General features: G+C 39.8%; 1 protein-coding gene across 1 annotated transcript; it reads right to left on the reverse strand.

Moving 5' to 3' along the window:
- Positions 1-878: 878 nt before the first annotated feature.
- Positions 879-24,383, reverse strand: CIITA (class II major histocompatibility complex transactivator). Its single transcript, XM_041462190.1, has 20 exons — positions 24,348-24,383; positions 23,269-23,410; positions 21,527-21,640; positions 21,036-21,095; positions 19,648-19,731; positions 19,036-19,098; positions 16,259-16,408; positions 14,956-15,096; positions 14,765-14,821; positions 12,730-12,795; positions 10,575-12,282; positions 10,288-10,461; positions 9,349-9,420; positions 7,987-8,067; positions 6,877-6,969; positions 6,440-6,523; positions 5,622-5,705; positions 5,055-5,138; positions 4,290-4,382; positions 879-2,899 (listed from the first exon to the last, which is right to left on the reverse strand). The coding sequence occupies exons 1-19, from the start codon at positions 24,381-24,383 to the stop codon at positions 4,310-4,312; spliced, it is 3,366 nt and encodes a 1,121-aa protein (XP_041318124.1). The 3' UTR covers positions 879-2,899; positions 4,290-4,309.
- Positions 24,384-24,644: the final 261 nt, after the last annotated feature.

Consider the following 24,644-nt stretch of genomic DNA (forward strand, 5'->3'; position numbering starts at 1 on the left):
GGTACTTACTGCAGTACCTAGGAGTTTGTAATAAGTTCTCTACACTGGGTTTGTGCCACACAGTGCACAACAAAACAATACAAATTTCCCTGAGTCAGTCACTTTGGAGATTCTGAATCTTAGACCAAGATTCCTGATTTCTCAGAACAGCTCAGCTTAATGCATTTAAAGGATGGGGAGAGTGTTACAGGCTCTGACTGCGATGGTAACACAATCCTTGGCATTTTAGCAAGGCTTCTTTGACAACAAAAAGAGATGGACATAAAGAGAGCAGCATTTTTCTCATCCTAAAAGATTGTTTTAGAATAGAGATTTGATCACAACAGCTTCTTAGAGGGCAGCCAGTGAATTCAGTTTCTATACACCAGGCACTCATTTGACAAAAACATTTTGGAGGAGCTTGGTGCCATAAGAATATCCAGACTTGCAATCCAGATTAAGTTTAGAACTTTTAACTGCAAAGATTGAGAAAGGATGAAAACCCCTTTTTGCTTTTATTAGCAGGTGGCCTCAGTCAGCACATTTGTATCTCCTGATCCTGAACTTACAGTCTGTCCGTTGGCATTGCAAGAACTTGTTCCTGTTAAGAAAGAATTATTTCTCCATTTCCAGCCCACTGAACTGTTCTGTCCATTCTGTCTCCCTCACGCACAGTGCCTTCCATTAGCCTGCAATACAAAGCCCCAAACCTGTTACTGTGGCAAAAGCCAGCAGTTCCTGTGTGGTTTCATAGTGTTTCCAAGAGAAAAATCAAAATTTCAATGGGCACTAGAAGGTACTGTTAAACAGAATACTTACTTTTATTAATACTTTAAAAAAGATATGTAAAGACAACCAAAACACTGTATCAAAATTTACAATCTGTACATTATAAACATACATTCCCACTAATTCAGAGAACAGCAGTACACCCAACATGATTTTAGCAGTCCAGACAGCATCCTGTAACATTCAGCTGCCTGTGGAATAGTTAGCACATTCTCAGACTCAGTAATGGTAAAGTGCAGCTGCAGAACATATCCCTAAAGGGCATTTGTCATCCAAAGCTTAGTTAGGAGAGGTCAAGACAAGGGCTCACCACGGATGTGTGTGGCTGCAGTGCCACAGTCTGATGGGAATATCACACCAGATTTGGCTTAAACTACCTCCCATTCAAGCAGCTCCAAGAGGAGAGAATAAATAAGATTTTTATCCATGGCTCTGGCTAGAGTTTGGCCACAGAGAAGAACCATGCAGATAGTTTAGAAAAATACCACATTCTAATTACAATCATATTCTCCCCAGAGTTTTCCCACCTTGCTCTCTGTTCCTTTACATGTCTCATTCCCTGCTCTCAGAAATAACAAACAGACCTTTATTCCTCCCTTCTTTCTTTAATTTTCCACTCTCTTTAATCTGTCTGCATCCCTGCTGTCAAGATTCTGCAGGAACTGAAACTTAAGCAGAGGAGTAGAACTTGCTGGAAATAAAATTAATGTTGTGATTTTGAGCTGTTTAAATTGCGGACTTTTTAAAGACCAAGAAACAGAGTTTTTGAGAGGTTAGTTGAGAGATTCTAGTTTGCACAGATCCTTGGGTTAGTATTGTCAGTGCTTCCTAGCAGAAGAGATTTCAAAGAGGTTGTTGAACTGACCCTGAGCTAACTGTGAAGTAAAGACTTCCCAATTTGTAGCATTTTGAACATTCCTAGCTTTTTCAAACCCTTTTTGTTGTTCTGTCTCAGTCTGTATCTGGATAGGAAGCCAGAATGGTGCTCCTGCCCTGACAATTGCCTCTGCACAATTTTAAGTTCTCTTCATGTTCACAGAGCAGAAATAAAAGAATAAAAGAGAAAATTGGTTTGCTGTTGCAGTCAGCAGGATGAATATTTGGCCCACATATGACTGAGACCAGCAGCATAATAGTGCTTTGAAATGTGCTTTTGTCTGACAAAAGCCTGGTTACTGCCTGGTTACTCCTAACTCTGAACCAAAGGCCACATAAACCACACACAGTAGTGATATCACTGTCAAGTATAAAATTGGTGCTTGTAAACATTTGTGCTGCCAGCTGCATTTAAGAAATGAAATACCAATCCAGGTATATGAATTCAGAGTCTTCACTTGAGACAAAGTAAAAACCTTCAAAGATTGTTTGAGGATTTGTGTGCAATAAACTGGATATTTTTATCTATTTGGATTTCTGCAATAATGTTAGAAGAATCCTTCATAGTTTTTTACTTTCAATTCCTTTCTTCTCATTACTTCTTTTTTTTTTTTTTTTCTTCCCAATCTTTTTGAAGGATTCTGTAACAAGTCATAGAAGATATGTTTCTATCACTTAAGGCAGCACTGATTATTAGAGAAGAAAAGAGCAACTTCTAGAATCCTGTGGATAATCCTATCAGAACATTTTCTAGGGCTGATGACTCTTTTTTTATGCTCCTCACCCTAGTGCTTCCAATCAGTCCATACAGACAGGTGAATCTGTAACACTGAGTTTTGAAAGTCCAAAATCATCAGACCAAATTTGATGGCAGTTATCATTGGCACCATGAAATAAACAATCAGATTTGATCTGTCAGTGCTTCAGATGTTGCAGGTTGAGCAGCTTTCAGTTTGCTCTTCAATGACTTGATGGAATTTTATACTCACAATATCCTTGTGGTTCCTGGTCTCCTTTAATGGTGGTCACAGTATCCAGATGCTCTTTTTGTTTGATGTTGCTTAACTTTTACTACTTAAGTAGAAATACAGCTGGCTCTTTGAATAGCATTTTAAAACTCTATAATTCATCAAATTTAAGCATTGTTTAGAAATTAAATTTGGTTTTTTTTGCAACAAACATGAGAACACCAAACCATAAAGCAGCAAGAAGACAGGAAAGCACAGAGGACACCCTCCCCTCTTCTTTATGACACCTGTGAAATGATGAAAACAGAACATTAGATGTACACCCAGCAAATTAACCCTCATTAAGATTACAAAAATAATAGATTTAATGAGGTCTGTAAACAGACACAAGTGGCTGGTGGATGCTGAATGTTTCAAGGTTGGGAGACAGGATCCAGAGTTCCTGCTGCTATTTATCCTCAGAGCTAGTGCAGGTTTCCTCACAGTGATCATATCCCTAGTGTCCTTTCTCAAGAAGGCAGGGTTGTTCAACAGGACCAAGATTTAGTTGACTGTAGGCTAGTAAGGAGCACCACAATTTTTCACTTCTGCTGTATAAAGCTGGTCTGTGAAGCTGCTGTGGCACCTGAACCTTCCACAGCTGCAGCCAGGTCAGTGCCATACAAACAGCCCAGTCTACATCTGGAGATTACTGCACTGAGAGCAGGAGTCTTGCACAAGCTTGGCTCACTCTGTGGTCCAGGGAGCCACTGGCAGCTGCAGCCATCCCATGGCCAGGCCCAGTCAAAGCATGGCTCATGCAGCTGCTGATCACACTGCAGTTTGTTTCCTGGCCATCTAAAGAAAGCTGGAGCACATCTGATATCTGCCTTGACTCTGGCATCTCATTCTTCACTAGGATCATTTAACTGATGCAACATGCATAATTTTTTTTAAGAGCAAGAGGAAGCACATGGCAGAAAACTGGGAACAGAAATCCTACACAAACCCCCAACTTCCCATGCTGGCTGCAGCTCCTTCAGTCCAGGACCATCAAGGCATCAGATCCTGGTAATCATTGACAAACTTATTAAATTCTTCACAATGCAATTACTTCAAGGATCCTTGAAACTGTGCAGGCAATGAAGTAAAAGTGGCTGCCGGTGGTTAAACCACACAATGACACTGGGAATAAGGAATGTAGGAGGGAGTGTTTTGCTCTGAGTACAGTACAGGTACAACTGCACAGTCAGACAAGCAGCTGTTGAGGATGTGCATTCAACAAAGGAAAAGTGAAAGGACTTACTAAAAATCAACAAAAAACAAGTTCTGAGGAGTACAGAACTCATCTATTAAACATGAGAAGTACACAGAGCTTTAGTTTTCCCCAACAAAAATGAGAAGGTAAGCAGGGCAGCTGCCAGTCACTGAACTGGGCTGGACTGGGAGTTCTGGAGGTCCATTTTTCTTAATAAAGCACTTGCAGTCTGCTAGTGCAGCACCAGGGAGGAGGGGGTGCAAGGTGAGTGCAGGAAAAGGGGGCCTGATGTGACACTGATCTGTTCCACTGTAGGGCACCATCTCCACACTTGCCCATGGACACATGGATGCTGTTACTGTGCCTGCTGTCAGTAAGCCTGGAATCAAGAGCTCCCACAGAAACAAACCTGGTTGTCTCAGGGAGCCAAGGTTTGTTACCTTTATGGAATCCTCTGAATCTACACACTGATCCTGGAGTCCAGCTGGTGAAGGTGTTCAAGAACTCCATAGGGAATGGTGGGATTCCACATCCTGTAAGGGCAAATTCAGAAAGGAAAGATTTTAAGAAGTGTAATTTGTTTTACCTTCTTTTGGTGTGTTTGATGTGCCTTTTTTAGTTGTTGCTGTTGGTTTTTTTTTTTTTTTTCTTTTTTTTTTTAAGTTGTCCTTCCTTTTGACTATCATGCCATGAAAGTACGTAGGCTATGGAGCAAAGGAAAATGCATTTTGATTTAGGAAAAAGCAGTTCAGTACTCCATAATCTTGTTGACTCTGGTTACAGGACACAACTGCATTCCTGTCTCTGTAACTGTTTTTAAACCTTTCATCAAACTCCCTTCCTCTGAATGTGTACTGGTACCTTCAGTCTATTTAACCTCTGATGATGGCTGCTCATTGTTTATCCCTCAAACACAAGTGGTGCAGCTCAGAGTAGGTCTGGTTCTCTGGGAGGGTAGAAGATTAACAAAGGGAGGCTCAGTGGAAACTGTTTCAGTCAAGACAAGCTCAACTGAATGGCACCACTGGGAATGAATGCAGCTGAAACCAGAGACAACATTTTTTAACATCTCTGCTTTTGTATTTTGCTGATGTCTTTGTTTGTGCCTCTTTTAAATCTGGCAAATACAGAAGGCAGCTTTGCCATGATTGCTAACCCAGTTTTACAGGATGAAGGTGCAGCAAACAGCCTGTCAAGAGACTTACACCAGGTTCTTTATATGGGGACATTTGCGTAGGCTGTCAGTCAGCTGCTGGGCTCCAACACCAGTTATTTTGTTATACTGAACACTGAGGAATAAAAACAACTTTGTTAATCCAAATCAAATGGTGTAATCAAACATTTTATTCAAAATAAAAAATTATTATATAGGTTAATCTGCAGAAGGGATAAGAAAGAAAAAGGAAAAAACCCAAAACAGATTGTGGATTCAAAAAACCTGTAATAATATACTTAGAAAGTTGAATGGGAACTCCATTATGTTAATTAATCTGAGGGATTCCTTTTCCCATGTTCCTGAGGAGGTTCCTGAGCTCCCCCATGAGCCTATTCTCCCACCTTAACACCAATATTTCTGGGTTTATGGTGAACTGTTCCTTAATCCTTTCTAACCACTGACTATCCGGACTCTGCAGAAGCACATTTCCCCTGTGAAATTTTCCCAAAACCTTCCTCAGTTTCTGTCTCCTCCAAAACCAAACATGGAACATTTGTGTTTTCAGTCTCCAATGAAGTTCTCTTTCCTGGGCCATCTCAAAAGATTTCATACTCACTCTAGCACTCTTAAAGATTTCATTGCAGGAAGAACCTTTGCCAGATTTTCTGCTCCAAAATCACAAATGCTGTTATTGTACAAGCTGCAGAAAAAACCAAACCAGAATAGTCACAACTGAATAATGGATAATGTACAAAGATATTAGATCAAGGGTTTTCAAATATGGTAAGCACACCTTAACTTTCATTTTATCCTTATTTGCAGTTAAAGTTTAAAACACACATTCATATTTCCTGTATCAAGCAAGGCAAATGGCCACATCCTTCTTCACCCAGCACAGGTACAGCAAAAATGGTCTACATTCTATTATTCTATGAATAATAAGAGCATTTCTGTCTACACAGATAAAACTAAAAATCTGCCAAAAAATGAAGCTTAAAGATTTGGGGTACAGAATTCAAAAGATTTCCACATCACTAAACTGCTCCAGAATTGCACACCAGGGTTTCTTGCATTCCCTGCTTCACTCAGGCCTGTGCCAGATATCCCAGTGCAGTGGGATGGACCATTGTCCCTGTATCAGCAGCTACAGACAGCTTTGGGTTTGCAGCAGATGTGGTGCACTTCTGTGCAGGGCATGATTCATAAGTGGGTATTATGGACTGGATTTAATCATCAGTCCAGTCCTGGTATATTCCCAGATATCCTTCTGTATGTCTGTCATACTTCTTCTCCTCTTTCTGAAGACTTTATGCAAAAATGAAGTGAAAAGCTTGGCTGCTGCACAGTGTTACCTCTTTGTTCCCTGTTCAGTAGTTTCTGACAGAGACAGCAAGGTATGTTTTCAAAACAACTCAACAGGTTACAACTACTCACCTTAGTGTTTTTAAGGAAGACAAGGAAGGGAGAGCTGCAGCGAGGTTCTCTGCACCCAGGTCTGTTATTTTATTCTGTGATAAACTACAGTAAGCGAGATAATTTTGTTAGTCGAGCACATTTATTCTAATTTATTACAATGTGGGGGAAATTGATTTTCAATTTTTAAAAATATAATTTGTACAGTCTGTTTAGACCAAATGCAGAGAAAAAGGCAAGATAGACCCCTTGAAGAGAAGTCAGGAAGGATTAATCTATTTGTCTAATGAATGTACTGATTAAATATCTCCACAGGCTCATTGGTCTTCCATGCCCATGGGATAATTTTGCCCATAATTGTTAACAGACAGTCCCTTAAGTCTCTAGGTTTAATCTGTTTCTTCTCAAAATTTCCCTGTACTATTAACCTTACTTAAATGTTACTTTAATGCACTTACTTTAATGTTTCCAGTGATGTCAGGGTTGGAAACACTTCAGACAGACTCTTTGCTCCTTCATCTCCTATGCCATTTTCACTCAGAGCATCAAGGCTGTGTGACGACAAAGAGAGAATTAGCTTCCCTTTTAATCTAAATTTTTGTGGTTTATTCACCTCAGAGACCACTCTATCTTGAAAAGCTTCTCTGCAGTAGCCTCAATCAGTGTGAAGCATCACACAAATTATAGCTTCTCTAATAAGCAGCTTTTTGCTGCCCAAATTTAAAGCATAAGAATTTTTTTTACTAGTTGAATGCCTTGACCCATTTCCTTTGATATGCAAGATTATTAAAATAGTTATGAAATAGCTGTGTTCCAGCTAAGCTGAAAGGAGATTTCCTGTGCACACAAAAATACAGAACAGGCAAAATCCAGCAGAGGCTGTAAATCCTTGCCTAAACTGCTCCTTCTCCAGAGAGGGAGTATTAAAAATGAAGTTTTCCTCATATCTAGTCAGATACTGGAATTTCAGATACTAGATCCCTTCTAATCTGACAGATAATGCTGATATATACTGGATATATTTCATATTTTATTGCTTTCCTGAAATATCAGGAAAAGGCCAGCCACAAGACAGACAAATGGCCACTGGGCTGTGTAAGGCCAAAGGCTCTTCCAAACCCCAGGAACCTTCCCACAAGTGCCATGCACAACCCTGACTGCTGCTGGTACACTTGTTTCTAGTGTAAGAAGCTTAAAACTGAGAGAGAGTTGGTTTGTCATGGATGTTCTGGAGCTCCAGTGAAGTCAGAAGTCACTGCACGCTGTTGGTCAGTGGTGGGGCAGGAAGGGGGCCCCAGGGGCTCTGTGCTGAACCTTTACCCACCCAGGAACACCCCAGGAAGGGACTGAGGGTTCTCAACAAACCAACACCAGGCGTCTCCAGGGAGGATGGGGAGTGTCAGCTTTTAGACTATTGTTACAGTTTCGGAATGTTTCTGCTGGTCAATTTGGTCGTCAAACAAGGAGTCTTGTGGGCAACTAAAATGTTTCTTGGGTACAAGAGCTTCTCCATCATCAAGGGCTGCTGAGGAGAAATGTTAGCAAAGTTAATCTTTAGCAGAACTCACTCTAAATGCTGAAGTGATGGAAATGCTGCAAGAATTTTCACGAGTTTTAGCAATCCTTGAAGGCCACATGCTGGACCCAGTCTGGAAGAAAATATAGACATGCAGCAGGTTTTTTACATGCTCACAAGCAGCCAAACTCAGGAATTTTTGCAGCCCCCAATGCAAGCTAGTTTACATTCCTCAGAAGCAGCCATTCCCTACCACCTGCACCAGGGAATTCTGCTGTGAAGCCTCGAGGTCAGGCAGGACAGAGCTTGCACAGCAGCATTGGGACATTTGCCACTTTTTGTTCCTCTCTGCAAGACTTACCTCACTTGTTTTAGATTCTTGTATTTCTGTTCTCTATATTTTTCAGGTTTTTCACTGTAAGTATAATCTTGAGATGAAATACATATCTATCTCAGTATAACTGAGAAATGGAAACAAAGTTATTTCCCCCAACTAATAACAATTCAGTCTAACTTAAGATCAACACTTTACTGCAGCTTAAAGCATAAATTGCACTTTGATACTCACGCTCCAAGCATTTGTCTCTCATACCCTATTTAGAATGTCTTTGATATCAGAACAAGTTCAGCTATTTAAAAGGATTAGCATTTTAAGCAAAATTTAAATAAAAGGAAATAGGAAGAGGAAATTAGAAGAGAAAGCAGCATAAAATCAGAAGTGAGGCCAAGCACAGCAGTCCCAGATTGGATTAGATTTACAGAGCAGGAAACAGGTGAGAACACCTGATGAGAATTCTCCATTGCACTGCTGCAGTTTCTGCCCAAATGAATTCACATGCTATGGCAGAATATTTTGAGCAATAGAATAGCCTTGGAGGCTGCTTACAGTTTGGGGGGAAAAAAGAAGTGTTACTAAAACCTCTCTTTTAAAGTAGTGTTACCAAGTCAACCTTCCATCTTCCAGGAAAAGGGTGCTAAATAATTTATTTGGGAGGCATTCTCTGATGTAATCCTCTCATGGCCTTAACTCTGATAGGGTAGAAAATTACGTCAGAGGACTCAGATAGAAAAGTTCAGCATTTCTGGGGGGAAAAGTATTTCCCAGGTAGTTGGATGACAGTCAAAATATTTTATCCCCTGTGGCACAAGACCAGTACCTTGTGATCAGGAGGTAACTTGTACTAAAACAACAAAAAAATTGGCACAGCCCTGTTGATCTGTATTTCTGGAGCCAGAAATAATGTTCTTTGAGTTTTGGCCATAACTTAATAAATCTAGTTGAGAGAAAAGCAAGATAGCAATAAATGGGGTTTACTTTAAGCTGGCTATACATCAGTGCAATGGCTGTAGCCAGCACCCATGACTGCTCCTCCTCAAACATGACCACCTCAATCAGCAGAAGTTCAGCACTTACGCAAATTCGACTTTTCTGAGGTTTCTGATGGCAGGAATTTCATAGCTGGTGCAACCAGATGCTTCTTGCACACTAAATAAAGCACAGTAGAATCAGGGTGTGATAAATATTTTAGTAGCCAAAACAGTGCTTTAAAAACAATTTGTTAGCAAATTTTTACAGAAAATAAACCACTGTTGCATTAACTGAGGAACCAGGAAACTTCAGAGTAACTTCTACTCCAACCTTTCATCAACTGAGTAATTTAAATCCAATAATTGCCTTTTGTAGTGAAATTGTTTGCTCTTATTCCAATAAAACTTGAAAATGCATTTTTCAAAATCAACTATTTTCTGTCAAACATGAAACTATTTTGTCTATATTTTAATCAAAATACTCCACACACATTAAAATAGAAGTCATCATTAAGAAAAACCAAAACCAAAACCCAAAATTTTATTTCTGCGTGTTTTTAATTGCAATCAATCCCCCAGCTACATCAGCATCAGGGATGGAGCACAGGGTTTCTAGACCATGTAACAGAAGATTTTATCTCCTGGGCTAAAGGACTGACTCAGGCCATTTGGAACCTGTGCAAAACAGGCTTTCCTTTATGCCCAGGTGCTACAGGGAGAAAGAATCAGCCCAAGCTCTGTAACTGAAAGCAAATGGAAGATGCCATACTCAGAGATTAAAGAGAAGTGACAGCTGGCTCTTTCAGTGGCAGTTTTGGTGACTGCTCTGCACAGTGCTGTCATTGCTCATCCCTGCCATGACAGCCACCTCACATGGGGGAGGAGAACCCCCTGAGATGACCCAGGAGCTTGCACTGCCTTGGTTACTTCTCCTCTGGACAAACAGACAACTCCATTGTCCAGCACTGGTGGTGAAACTGTGTTTTCATAAACTGCTATTGGTATAAATTGCTATAAGAGGAGTTTTGATCATAAATGATCCTACCAATTCATCATCTTCTCCTGCATCTCTACAAGGTCGGAGAGGTCACTGATGTCCTTCATTGTCTTTGCCTTAAAGGGATCAAGAACAAATTTCTCTGTGGACACTTTCAGCAGTTCGTAGTCTTTTGTTTGTTCTAAAGATTTCCAGAGCCTGACTGTGTCACTGAGAGAAGCCCTGTGAAGTGACAAAACATGCAAAACCAACAGATGTGACTGCTGTTGTTGCATGAAAGTGTCATCTACACACAGTGCTATGGATGATGCTATGGGGTACAGAGAGTGACCAACCTGAACGATGTCACATTCCTTAGGCTGACCAAGGCTTGCAGCCCTTGCATGTCAATGCTGCTGTTCCGTAAATCCAAGAAAAACTCTTTTCTTGACCTTTTCAAAATAGAGTGCAGTACATGGACATCAGGTGGTGTAAGAACTATGCCCAGAAAAGACAAATCTGGCTCAAGTCTTAAGGCCACATGCTGCAGAAGATAATTGTTCTGTGTTTCATAAACACAACATAACAGCTCTAGCAACCTCTCTGGACAGAGACTATTAATCTGCAGTCTTCTGATGTATTTCAAGAGTGTCTTCTGCTTCTTGGTTGATTGTTTTTCAACCTCTTTTGAAAGAGAGCAGAAGTAGGGGTCATCCTGGAGAAACATCAAACCAGCCAAAAATCGAGGCATTAAATCTAACCAGTTATAAGGTTTTTTCTTCTTGGATAGAAAAGACAGGTACTTTGTTAGATTTTTATCCTTGAGCTCTTCTGCTAACAAAAGGTGAAGTGCACACAAGAAATTCTGAATGACAAAATCAGAGAATGTGCTCCCAAATTCCTCTTCTTCACTATCTGAATGTCTGGGGAATGCAAATGGCAGGAAAAACCCATACTTCAGAGCAAACTCTTTAACTTCCTTAGAAGGAATAAGATCACTTTTCATGGCACTTTGGTGCTTTTCTCCAAGACACCAGGCTACACGAGCTAAGGTAGCAAGACTCTCTTGATTTTGTGTGGTTGTAACATCTGTTTGCATAAACATTATCTTCTGCTGAAAAAATTTCAGGAAGACTCCAGTAAGAGTTGAAGGAAGGCTTTTCTCTCCCATTTCAAGCACTGTCTCACAGAGAAAACAAACAAACCTACACATAACAGGGCTGTAACAATGACTGAACAAGTACTCACACTCTCTGATTAATTTCAGTGCACTATCACAGTACAGCGATTCTTCAAAGTATTTGGTTATGTACAATTCTCTCTGCTGAGGGGAAAATCCTACCATTTCAATAGTCTTATCCACTTTGGACACGTACTGGTACAGTTTGTCTTTTGGTCTTGCTGTAAATAATAAAGTACAGCCATTGAGTATCTTTTTTTGGATGAGTCCTGAAAGCAGCTCCTTTATACTGCACAAATCCTTTTCAGGCTGGCTGGCTGAGCAACGAGGAAAATTCTCGTGATCGTGCAACCCTTTAAAACCATCAAAAATCAGAAGGACTTTATCAGGATTTTGCAAGATATACTCAAAGATCTCTTTGCTTCCCTCTTGAGGTTTTACAAAAAATTCAAGCAGCAGTTCCTTCAGGCTGTATTGCTTCTCAGGCAAGCTTATTTGTTTGCAGTCAAACCAAAATACAAATTCAAACTGAGAAAACTCTCCATTGGACCAGTCCTGGCAGATCTTCTGAACAAGAATGCTTTTGCCCATTCCTGCTTTTCCCAGCACCACAATCACTTTAGTCTCTAAGTCTTTACGCTGTGGGATTTGAAATATTTGGCTTCTAACAATGGCTGTCTTTTCCTTCTCTTGCAGGCTGCAGGTTACCAGCTCCTTTTCCATTGCTTTTGCACTATTCTTTCCAGTCTTGGTTTCAGTTTGACTTTGAACAAGTGTCCCATCAATGAAGAGGTGATCCAGATTTACTTCCCGCTCCATGGTCACAGATTTGCACGTGTCTCGGAAATAATCCTTAAGGGATGAACAGAAAGTTTCCACTTGCTCTAGAGAAATAAAGAGCACACACAAACTGAAGGAACCAGTCCCCAAACTACAACACCATTTCATGGTGGCTCAAGTGCTTGATTGCAATATGGTGAAAGCACAAGCATTCCCACAAAGCCCATAGGGCTGGATTTACCCCATGCAACTGCAGCTGAGAAGTGCAGGCACAACAGACACTTTCACATCTATAAACTGAATAACTTTGGAGCTCTCTGTACAGATGATAAAACCACTGAAGTACACTGAGCTGCTAAGCTGGTACTACAGCAAGATATCTACAGGAAGCCAAGTCTAATATCCTGAAACCTGGAATTGTGCTCAGACCCTCAGAACAGCTTCACAAATTGTTGAATGATTCCTACAAGGAGCTTCTCTGTATGGAAAGAAACACAGAATCTTTTTCCAAAAAATACCGGAAGGTTTAAGTTCAAGAGTTCTAAATTCACCTGGTCTTTTAAAAGGTTCTTCAGAAGGAATTATAGAATCTTGAGTTTCTTGAAATTTCTCTAAATCTGGAGAAACAAAACAATATACTTGATAAAGACATCTAGATAATCTCTGATTCAGCTTTACTAATTTTAACAATAAGATTAATGCAAATTTCCAAGTTTATTTTAGCATATATTCAGAGTAAGAAATAGTTTGTTAATTTTACAAGGAAAGTGAATAAACTTCTCCCACAAGTAGAATTCTGCTGATGTGCACTGTTAGGGGCAGAATGGAATCAAACAAGACCACAGCTGTTCTGACAGCTGTGGGAAGCAGATTTACCATTACCAGGTGATATCCAGTGTTCTTTTAATATGTCAGTTTTGCATAAATTCATGTTCACACACAGTGCTTCTTTATGTCCTCAAAAGCAATAGTTTCCCTTTGTTATTCTACATCTTGTAACCAAGCACTAAAGATGAAAATGGCAGAGAAAAGACTCTTGGTAACAGTATTTACCCATTACTGTCTCTGACAAAGTCCTATTGCTGTCCAATTTTCTTTCTTTTTCACCTGTTTGCTTTCAAACTACTGCAGACTTTTGCACTTGGGTCAGGTGATCAGTGTCTCCTTTACACAAAGGAATTGGGAATTTTTCAGAGAGAACATTTCTGCAGATTGGTAATTGCAGAGTATCAGTTTTGACAAAACTTCTGGTAGGAAGAGCTTTGCAGATGCAAGACAATTTAAATTGACAGAGGCTGTAACAAACTCAGCTTCAGAGTCTTGTAACTACACACAGCAGAGATGTGCAAAAAATTACCTAAACCAAAACAGATTAATCTCCCTAAATATGTACAAATGTGTTTCATACCATAATATCATCTTGATAATCTGGATGTAGAATATGGTTTAAAAGAAATACAAATCTTACAGTTTCAGAGATCTGGTAATTAATTCCTACCCTGCATGCCAGAAACCTTCAGAATGGTTTGAGTTCAAAATTGCTTCTAAAAGGGAAGCACCACAGGCCTCCAGTAAGAAAGATATTAAATAAAGGTTGGGCAAGTGTCTGGTTTTTTTATTTACTGTTTATTTTATGAACTAAGAAAACAGAATGGAAGAACAGAAAAAAAAATCTGTAATGAGACATTTAGATGGGAAACTGGTCAAAGCAGGTAGGAGCAAGACCTTTTAAAAAAGGAAAATGAACTGGCTTGGCATCTCACATGCTAATTTATCTGCTGCTACATCTGGAATTCCAGGGCTTGTGGCATACATATATTGTGAATAAAAAGTAGTAAATCAGTTGGCAGTGTTTATTTACATAAACAGTAAATATAATTTACAAAGACTTCCCCACACCTAGGGATATTTACCTCTTAATGTCCATGTTATACTTTTGCTTTTGGGGTAGTGGAAGCCACCAGAGGGCAACAAACTCCTGCACTGGGCATAGGGACCAGAAACAACACTGATATCAAATCTGGGTTCCAACAGCTCTCTGAGGGTTGGAAGAAAAGTGTCTCAGGAAAGTTTGTTACCTGAAGTGGGACTGTTAAATTCTGACCAAGGCTCTGATTTCATTACAAGCCTTTCTGTGCATTAGGTTTCAGTATTGCTTAGTTATAAGTCATCATCATGTTGGTTTTGGGGCTTCCACGGGAGCTGGCTGCAGTCTGGCTGCCAGCACTGAGCATTTAAGATGCTCAGGCCATGCCAGCATCAGATCATCTCCACTTTCTGAGGGTGCTCCAGCACCCTGGGCTTTGCATTGTTTTAACTAAACCTGACTTCTTCCAGAAACTGGATGTCATAACAAACACAGGGGATTGGCTGCTGAACCTGAAGCTCTACAATTCTTACCTGTACATTTTGGATCAGAGTAAACAGCCTGTGATCAATACAAAGAAAGAAATACCATCCATTTTTGGTTTTTTAAGGTTAACATGAGTAAAGCCTGGAGGGTAGAACTGGCTTTGAGTAGAAGCAATATGGTTTCTCTCCCAGTTCAAAGTGCTGCACATATATAAACCCCAATTTTCTACTTACCACATAAATTAACTGGAAAATTTGGAGACATGAATGTTTCCATGGAAGATGTCAGCACTGGCAAGAAACAAAGCATAGTTTTCAGCATATCATAGCCATCAATAACCAAATTTAATCAATGCTGCTGTTGGCAGCATTGATTTTTTAGCACTTTATGCCTCTTTAGGGGGATAAAAGACTATTGCTCTTACCTGGATATACTATAACATCAGATGTGCCATTTTCAAGAACAAAGTTAAATATCTGCTGAGGAGGACCTGCCAAGCCTGGGTTCTCTTGGTACCCTTTCACACTGACTGGTAGGCACTCTGAGGTCAAAGGTTCTGACAATCCTGAAATGAGTGCAGAATAATTACTCTTCTATTTTTAAAGGGTTCTGCTTTCTAAATCTTTATGAGAGAGAAGAAGCTTTCTAACAGGTACTTATCCTTTCTGGCAGCTTCTAGACAAATTTTCCTGGTGGAGAACTCACAGGATCACATGAGGTCCATAGAACATTAAAAAGAAGAATTCTTACAAGGTATGATGAGCTTGAGATACAAGGGATTACTACTTTTAGCAGCCACTGTTTTCAACAGTCTAAAGAGAAATTCTATTATCATAAGGAAAAGTGCTTAAGGCAAAGTCTGTAATTCAAAGATGCAGAGAAGAGAAAATGTAAATAGTATGTATCCGCATTAAATTTACCTTCCTTGCACTACATCCTTCCCAAATAACTGCATGTCATGCAGGTTGTACAAGCATCCTCCCTCTCAATCCACACTGAGAAAGTTTTTTGATGATTCAGTGCTTGCAATTTAATCAGCCATAGCTCTGAATTTCTGTAGGTGGGACAGAATTTCTTCTGCTACTTTATGCTGCTTCAGCTCGCATGAGGTACTTCAAGACTTCCGACTTAGACACTGGTTTTGGTTCCTTTCCAGCACAGACTTAATAGTGAAAGGTGTTGAACTGGGCCTTTGTCATCAGCACTTCTCAGTGCACCACAAGCACCCTCTGCAACCCAGCATGGCCCAGGCCAGGTGCCTACACAGCCCATCAGTGGGATTACTGCTCAGTTCTCAGTTTTCTTGAGCTAAATCACAGCCTAGGTTTTGCTCCACTGCTGCAAATGTAATTATCCCTCAGTCCTTTACAAATCTCTGGGTGAAAAAAGAAATTGGAACTAAATTAAAGTTTAATAATGAAAATTTTATGACTTGCTATTCTTAAAACAAGTAAGTAATTACTTAGATTAGCACATAGTAAATAACTGTTCTGTTATAACCTGCACCAATTAAATGAAAGATTCATTCTACTCAATTAGCAGAAATGCCCTTTTAATTTCCCTTGAATATTTTTCATTCTTTTAGTGAGTGCCACACCTTTAAGAGCTGCCAAACCTGCCATTTTCCTGCCATTGCTCATAGTCAATGACAAGATTTATAAGAGAGTTTTCCCCACGTGTAAATCAGCCTGTGTACAGGTGCACACCCACAGCTGTACTCTACGTACCAGGAATTATGAGGCTTCTTTCCAGCCCATGGGCAGCAGGAACAGAACAGGACATGTGCTGGTTAGTTAGGGAGGTGCAGCTCACTGGGTGGCTGTTGAGAGGCATAGCAAAGAAACTGCCATTCCCTGCAGAAGCTGCAGGGACTTCCACTTTAAAATAAAATAGCAAAACAAAAGGAGAAAGTTATCTCATTGGTAGAATTTAAAGGAACCAAAGAAGAGGTCTCAGTAGATACGATAAACCACTTGATTCTGATCAGCTGTGTTTTGATTTCCAAAAGCAAGAAGAATTCAAAATAGCTTTCTGAAAACTATTTAGCTCTCAAAATTGAAAATGTATTTATTAAATTCTCTAGTAGATCACTTTTTCTTCTCAGTAGTTTCTCTTTAAATTTTATTTTCCTTCATCTTTCCTGGCCTCTCTTATTTCCAGATGTATCTAGATGTACATGACCCTACACATGGATGACTGACAGGTAAGATATAACAATGTCTTACACTGGCTGTACTGATTTTCCAAGCACAGTTTGCTGCCTCAATATTGCACACGAGCAGAGGGGCCCACAAGCAATCAGCTGGGAACCTTGACTCCCTAATTAGACACTACAGTTCTTGTAAGGACAAAGAGTGTGTGTTAAGTGTCTCCCAAAGAACAGTCACAAACACCAGAGCTTTTAAAGATGCATCTCCTCTGAAGCACATTTTTTTCCTCCAAGAATAGAACAAATGGAGTGAGAGGTTTGTGTACAATTGTACAATTTCATCTACTTATCAAAAGACTCCTGCAAATCAAGTAAGTCACACCTTAGGTTTTGCTTTTTCTTTCCCTCTCCTGTCTAGCTACAACAAGTAAGTCTATACTTCACCACTTTCTGTGGTCTGATGTTTTTATCAGGAGCTACAAACCTGTCTGGGGTTTGTGCCACTATTTCATTCAATTCCTTTGAAAGAATCTCATTCTTGGCTTACTACTTTGAACTTTAGTACACATTATTCTCTTTGCTGTAGATAGTCTTGCACTTCTGAAGAGCTGATGCATTTTCCTTTGCAGGATCATACTGTGACACCCATGACAGGTTAAATAAATTGTTGATTTTGTCAAGTAGCTCATCATTTTGTCAATTAGATTTTTCTACCTAGTACTTATACTGTCTTATGTATATTTTCCTTCCTCAACACCTTCACTGGGTCAAGAACAGTAGAGAAACTGATAATATTCTGAGGACTTCCAGCAAAAGGATGGTTGGAGCTTCACGAAGCACCTGTTAGCTCTGTGATGGTCCTTTGATCTGGAATGCAGGTTCTGTAGGGTGAGGCATTTGGAACCGATGTGCCATTTCCTTATGGAAAACTGTTATTAATAGTGTGGCATAAATATAGGCTTTTAAAAGTGCCAAATCTATAAAGGAACTTAAGCAAATAGAAAGTAATCCACCTTTAACGGCTACTAACTGCCAGGAATTTCACCTCTGTCTAAATAACTACAGTCAGCAGGTACCAGTTCAGTAGAAACTCTGATAACTTTCCCAGAGCTACCAAACATGTTTTTCTGCTCAGTTCTCCCTCCCAGTCCCTCAGAACTCCATAAGAACACTGGAAAACCAGCTTGGATCGCAGTCATGGTGCACATGTACATTCTCGGATTTTCACACAGTCTGTGCCCGCTCCTTATCAGAACTGTGCTGAGGTGCAGCCCCAGATCCCAGAACTCTGGATGGAACTCTAGGTTACACACCGGTTTGGCCACCCCCCCAATATGTACATGGCCTCTAGAGTTTGGTACAGCCAGAGACCCCTTAGGAGGCATGTGAGGTGTGCTGATATAAAACGAGTCAGATGTTCATTCAAAACACAATATAAAATAGTTAAAACTATTGCTGTTAAAACAGGTTGTTCTCATCTGGATTTTGGGAGAGTATTTTGCTGGTTTAGTTCTGCCTGAGATACCCTTTAGGCTACAGCTGGGTGAGAACATTAGCACCACTTTACACTCAGGGGACAAGTTCCAGCCTGCCTGCTGGCCCCAGGTATTGTCTTGTAGATTATCTAACAATGTGCAAAACCTAGAAATTTCCCTTTCTCCCTTTTTTCAGTTTAAAGGACTTTATAGCATGGACGGGGCCAAGAAATCATCTCTTCACAGTTATTATTTTCACTGGGATGTTGCACTGGACTTTTGGAAGATGTCACACTTGGAAGAAAGAGTCTCAAACCCAGGGCATGTGGAGCTATGACCTGATGGGTAATATGACTCAGGTCATAGCTCTACATTTCCTGGATTTGATCCTTTTTGTTCCAAGTGAGACATTTTCCAAAAATCCAATAAAATAAAAAGGTGTACGTGATAAAATTTACAGAATTTGGCACAGACCCAGGTCTCTATTATTTTTCTTTCTTCTCTCATGTGGATTTAGAAAAGGTCAACTGTGCCTCTGCTGATGTTAAGCAAGTAATTTTCGTATCACCTGGCAGGAACATGTACTTTTGAAGTATAAGGATCCAGCTGTTCTTAGGCTACCATGTAGCTGATCCGAAGCTGCACAATTTAATAGCTGCAGATAAGAGGATGTGGATTTGTTATATCATAAATTAGTAAGGGGAATCTAATCTAAGGTGATTTTTGCAGAAACATGAAAATGCATGATGATCAAAATCAACAAATCTATGACAGCAAACTTTTCTGGAAGGTAGAGTTATAGTACCTAACAGAAGATGAGATTTTGGAACATGAGACAATACATGTTCAATAACCTTTTCTTATTCAGCCAATGACTTACCAGTTTTCTTATATTTGGGTTCTGAAGCATCACAGTAACTTTCTGCTGCAGAGCCTAAGAAAGCTGAAAGAAAGCAAGGTAAGTGGCAAAATTTTGGTAATTTTAAATTTACCCCACAAAACTTATTTTAAGTAGAAGGGGGTGTTGCCAGTTTCCATTCAGCTATTTCAGGTCCAGTGTATAAAAATGAATGTGAAAAGCCTCGTGTTATTTTGCTCTGTGAAGTTTTAATTAGGCTGCAGATTTTTGTGCCAAAGATGTTTGCTGTTGTTCTTGCAGTTAAAAAGGCAATTGTTCAGCCAATGCTTACTGAGCTATAGATACACTGAAAACAAAGTCAACACTGCCACAAGGATGACAAAAATGCAAAGAAATATAACATGTTTAATGTTATGTTACAGGAAAACAAATTCTGCGAACTGTAAATTCTACGCTTGGAAGAGCTGCTTTCAGTTCCTGCCCACGAGCCTGAGCAAAGCCACAGGAAGCACGACTGGTGTCACTGAAAAACTGCATGACAAGTGCATTGGGGCTGTGCTAAAGCCAAGGGGCTGTAATGCAAGTTTAGAACTCAGGCACAAAGCCTTTCATATTCTCACTGTTCACACTTACTTCGTTTAAGACATGACTGCATCTTTATGTCAGGAAATTTCTCAGTGTTTTCAGCAGCAATGTCATCCAAAATAAGGTTCCCTGCTGAAAACATGAAATATGGTCCAATGTCAAATTTCGTTCTCCTAAAAAATTACAGAGAGGAGTAAAAGCAATAGAAACACACTAACAGAGATCAAAGATGAAATATGCTCCAAATAAAAGATAAAAACCAAATAATGCGATAAAAGATGTACCCAGTTCCACATGACTTAGAAAGCCCACAGAGCTCTGAGTGCAGACTTTGTCACCCTGTGTTAATTTCTGAACTGCAAACCATTAATCTACTGGCAGTGGCTAATAAACCATAAGTACTTCTCAATGCTCTAATGATGAGCAAAGGATAAAACATTGCAGCTGTGTGTCACAGTGTGATCTCAGTACTACTCAATTTATGTGCTAAAGGGATTAGATCCTTTAAGAGACAGAATAAAGGGTTCTAAAAAGATTTTATATTCTGTGCTGCAAGAACTGTGAAGTTATCCACACCACACTTTTACCAGAAAATACTTAAGAACTAATGTTGCATTCTGGTTTTTTTCTAAAACCAATAAAAATATTGCCATTAGCTGCAAAACCCCCAAAATTCTAAACACACCAGGGAGCAGTATAAATCATTTGAAAAGGCATATGAGCTTCCTACAGTCAGGATAATTCTAGGGAAAGACTGACCTTTAGTAAATTAGTCCAAATTATTTTGCTCAAACATAAAATAGGATATACAGATATTCTGTGAACCTTCTAGTTCTATGGATTTCTCAACAGCCACCTATTGATATATCTGTTCTGGAACAGTAAATAGCTGCATTTGTGCTGCTACCAAAACAATGATTTGGTACCACAAGTAAAGCAATATCTCCAGTCAAGAATGGATGAAGGAATGATTTACTATAATAGCATTGCTGCATTAATCAGGGTGAGAAGTAAAACTTGACACACTTCCTCAGGCAGCTCTGTGCATCCTGGACAGAAATCAGTGTGTGCAAACTGTATTTATACACATGCGAAGTGCTCTGGGGACTTATGTGTATCATCCCTGCTGTGCTCAGAGTAAGTGTGATGCTATTGAGGCTATTAATGCACTTGACAGTGAAGCTGTGCATATTCTATCAGCATGGTGACATGATCAGCAGCTTGGTCAGAGACAAAATTGCCATCTTTGAGAAAGGCCTGAAAAATGCATAAAATCCTCAAGTTTTCCAAGAAAATCCTGGGACACTGTACTCAGGGGGAAAGAAGAAGGTACCAGAGGTATAGAAACTTTACTAGTGTTCAGACTAGGGGGATGAAGCACATGTTAGACAGAAAACTGCCATGGAGAAAGTTAGTTTCTGCCATATCAATCTTACCAAAAATGTCTTCAACCTGCTTCTCCTGCTGATCCTTGAGCACATATTCTACTAATTCAGCTAGCAACAAAAGAAAAAAAAACAAAAACAAAAGAGGAACACAGTAATGACACAGTAAATGTCACAGCAAAACTCTAGTAAGCTTATCCTCATTAACAGAACTCTGCAATGTAAGTAAAATGGAGGAGTTAAATTAAGTTTTTCTTGTAACTTGTTGTTCAGGAAATAAAGATCACAAGAAAAGAGAAGTAGAGAAAGGAAGTATTAAGCAGAAGGAGACATTAATAGAGAGATTTTCCCCCAAAAACCACAAGCTACTGCTAATAAGTTTCCCCACAATGCACAGGTTCAGGTACTCTAAATTAGATCTACCACACATGACGGAAAGGCTACTTGAGTAAATGCTTCAGATTGAGAATAGAGTCTATAAGAAATAGCTATAGCAAATGATTGTAAAATAATGATTTGAAAACCAAAAATTGCTTTCATACCTATTTTAGCATAAGCATCCGTGGTGTTGCAACAGGGGTAGAACCCATCCCCATTTTCATATGGGAAATCCATATTATTTAACTGTTCATAGTTGCTGGCATCAACTTCAAGATCTAGAGTTAAGAAGGAATATGCATTGGCTCAATGAATGCCATAACCAAGCATAAAAAATCAGATAGCAGGACATGCATAACAGGCATATTTGTTACTTCAGCAGAAGGCTTTGGCTTTTCATTGTGTATTGGCTAAGAAGGAACAGAACTGAACTCTCAGTAATTCACAGTCACCTGGAAATCAGCACTTTTCTTTTGCTAAACTCTGAGACCTCATCTCTCCTAGTAAATAAAATACTTCCTGAATCCATTCTATGATGATACAGCTTATTAAACCTTCTTATCCTTCATGATATGGTGGTATCACCCAGATGCCCTGTTCAGAACAATGCTGTGTCCATGCTAATCCCTGAATTGCACTGCAAATTGCCTGTGAAGCTGCCAGTTGGCCAGGGACCATGCTAACACCTTCACAGCAGAGATGCCCAGCTTCCAGTAACTGGTGCCATGTCCTGATGATGTTTGATTTACCTGCATCATCTCAGACATTGCTAAGGCTCAAAAGTATTCCAATCAGTGAAACATCTGTGATAGCATGAGTCAGTGCTTGACCTCTAATTCATCCTACTTTCAGTCACTGAGCAAGTAAGGCCATGGGGTAAGGAACACTCCTGCAGGTGTTTTTAACAGTCAGAAACTGAGAGGGAAAAGACTAACCTGGGAAATGATCAATCACAAAGATAATTCTGGTGGTCACTTCTCCACTGATTTGCCACCTGGCATTGGTCACTCATGAAAGCCACAATGCTCCAGATTGGTAATATTTTCCACCTATTTGGCACAGAGCTGTGAGACTGCATGCCTGGAATACATCAGCTCTTCTCCTCTCATTGCCATTCTCAACCCATGGTCCAGCTCATGTGTTTAACATAAGCTCAACTAATGTTCCATTCCACAGATAGACTTTCATAATTTTTATAACAGAACACTCAGGAAAGGGAGAGCAGATCAGTCCACAGTTTCCACAGAAAGTCAGGAGCACAAAGTTTGAGATCCAGGGCAACCTCCTGATCTGATTATTTGTAGGAACTGAATTGCAAGAAATTATCAACTTTATACTCTTGCCCTTCTGCTTTCTCATTTGTAATGGAATTTAAAAATCACTGTGTCCCAAAAAGCTGGAAAATGGCATCTGGTAATGATACTCCATTGTTTTGGTGCCTTAGGATCTCAGAATCTAAAGCTGTCTGCTCATGGACTGCGTTCATCACAAACTCATCTAAAAGTCTCTGTTTAGCAAAACATTTAGCTTCAAGCCATAGAGGTGTTGACAATTACACTTGGCCAGCTTATGACAGGAACATTTGCAAATAAACTACTTACAGGAATGATATCCAAATGAAAGACAGTGTCATGCCCTGATGAGTGACAGTACAGTGTGTTTTGTTAGACTGACTGAGCAGGATGCTATAAATATGCACAATTTAAAAACATGACAGTTTCTGGAAGCAGTGATTGTATGTACAGACACAGACAAACTTACCACATCCTAACACCTAGTGCTTGTAGACTTTAACTCAGTCACCATGATAAACTGCCATGAGGTGGCTTTGGAGCTGAGAGGAGATGGCAATGACTTACAGTGTGAGGAATAAACCAGTCAAGTATTTTTTTAGTGTCTTACTAACCTGTAGAGAAGTCACCTTCTTCATCTCCAGATGACTTAGGATCAAAGAAAGTACACAGATGCAATGGGTCAATATCACTGTGCAGTAAATCAAGGTAGCCATTTTCAGGCACAAATACTGAATCCATGGTTTGTCTCTTTGTCTGAAATCAAATTGCACAGCAGTTAGTTATGACACAGCCACAGCTTTTGTCAGTCAAATCCACAAATCCTGCACTGTGGCTTTCTGTTGGCAAGACACAGATCTTGAGGCTGGAGAGCTGGCATTACTTACCAAGACCTGCATTGAGTTATAACCCTGAGTTACTTAGAGATGCAGAGACAGCTTGCAGTGAGACTTACCTATCTTTTACTCCAGGGAGAGGAGTGGGATACTGCAGTCTGATCACCTGGACCAAAAGTGACAATATTGAATAAGTGGCAACCCAGGTATCTTATCAGGATATAAATGATACACAAATCCAGCAGGTATCAGGGAAATTAGAAGACTGAGTGAGTATGATAGGAGAATCCAGAAGCCCCATTTGTTCATAAAGTTTATCTGTTCCTCCACATCATTGTAAATTGCCTTCTATTTCTATCCAGTTACTGCAGCAGAAACTAGAGTCAGTTCAAACATTCCTCCTGGATATTCCACAAGTATAGAATAACACTACATGTTACTTACTCATCATCTCCATCAAATTATTTCAAACCCAAATATTGGCTCTTCAGTGTTTATAGATCACTGGTGTAAATGCCACCTGAGCTGGTGATCCAAATTATTTACTCCAGCATAATACTGAGATACCAGGATGAAAAGAACCAAAATTTTCAGACTCTATCCTGTTAAAATAGGTGTCCGCCCTCCACAACCATGGAAAGCTTTAGTTTGGCATCAAACAGCATATTTTGCAATGAAGAATATCTAATAAATGGCTCTCAAATACTCTGCCCTTAGCAGAAGACCCTGTTTGCATCCATCTCTGTTCCTGAGGAGTGCAAACACGGAGCAACTGCTGTACCATGAAACCTACTTGCAACATGGAAAAACCAACAACAGCCAACACTGCAGCTGTGATGAAAGAAGGCCGAGCATACCTCATCACACACTACCACGTGCTGCCTTGTTATCATCTCATCTTCATTCCTCTTACCCCTCCATGGGGTTGTCCCTCTGAACAGCTTGGAAATGGATATTTCTGCATTTGCTGCAGAAAATGCCAAAATCTAGAGCCAGAAGTTTGAAAAGTAGGTGAACATGGCGTGGATCCATGAGTAGGAATAGTCTGCATGAAGATAGTTCTCCTTTTTCATATTTTATGGCCTCACTACACTACCAAGATTACAAAAATTTGATATTGTTGCCTGGCAGCTATAAATGGAAAGCAGAAGTTG

This window comes from Pyrgilauda ruficollis, unplaced genomic scaffold, assembly GCF_017590135.1.
Source record: "Pyrgilauda ruficollis isolate IOZ18807 unplaced genomic scaffold, ASM1759013v1 scaffold16, whole genome shotgun sequence".
NCBI classification, from domain to species: Eukaryota; Metazoa; Chordata; class Aves; order Passeriformes; family Passeridae; genus Pyrgilauda; species Pyrgilauda ruficollis.

Coding starts and splice junctions, on each gene's coding strand:
- CIITA (XM_041462190.1), bottom strand. CDS start 24,383: ATGATAACAAGGCAGCACGTGGTAGTGTGTGATGAG. Junction 19,099..19,647: donor GCAGTCATGTCTTAAACGAA/GTAAGTGTGAAC, acceptor GCTTTCTTTCAG/CTTTCTTAGGCTCTGCAGCA. Junction 9,421..10,287: donor CAGGAGAAGATGATGAATTG/GTAGGATCATTT, acceptor TGCTTTATTTAG/TGTGCAAGAAGCATCTGGTT.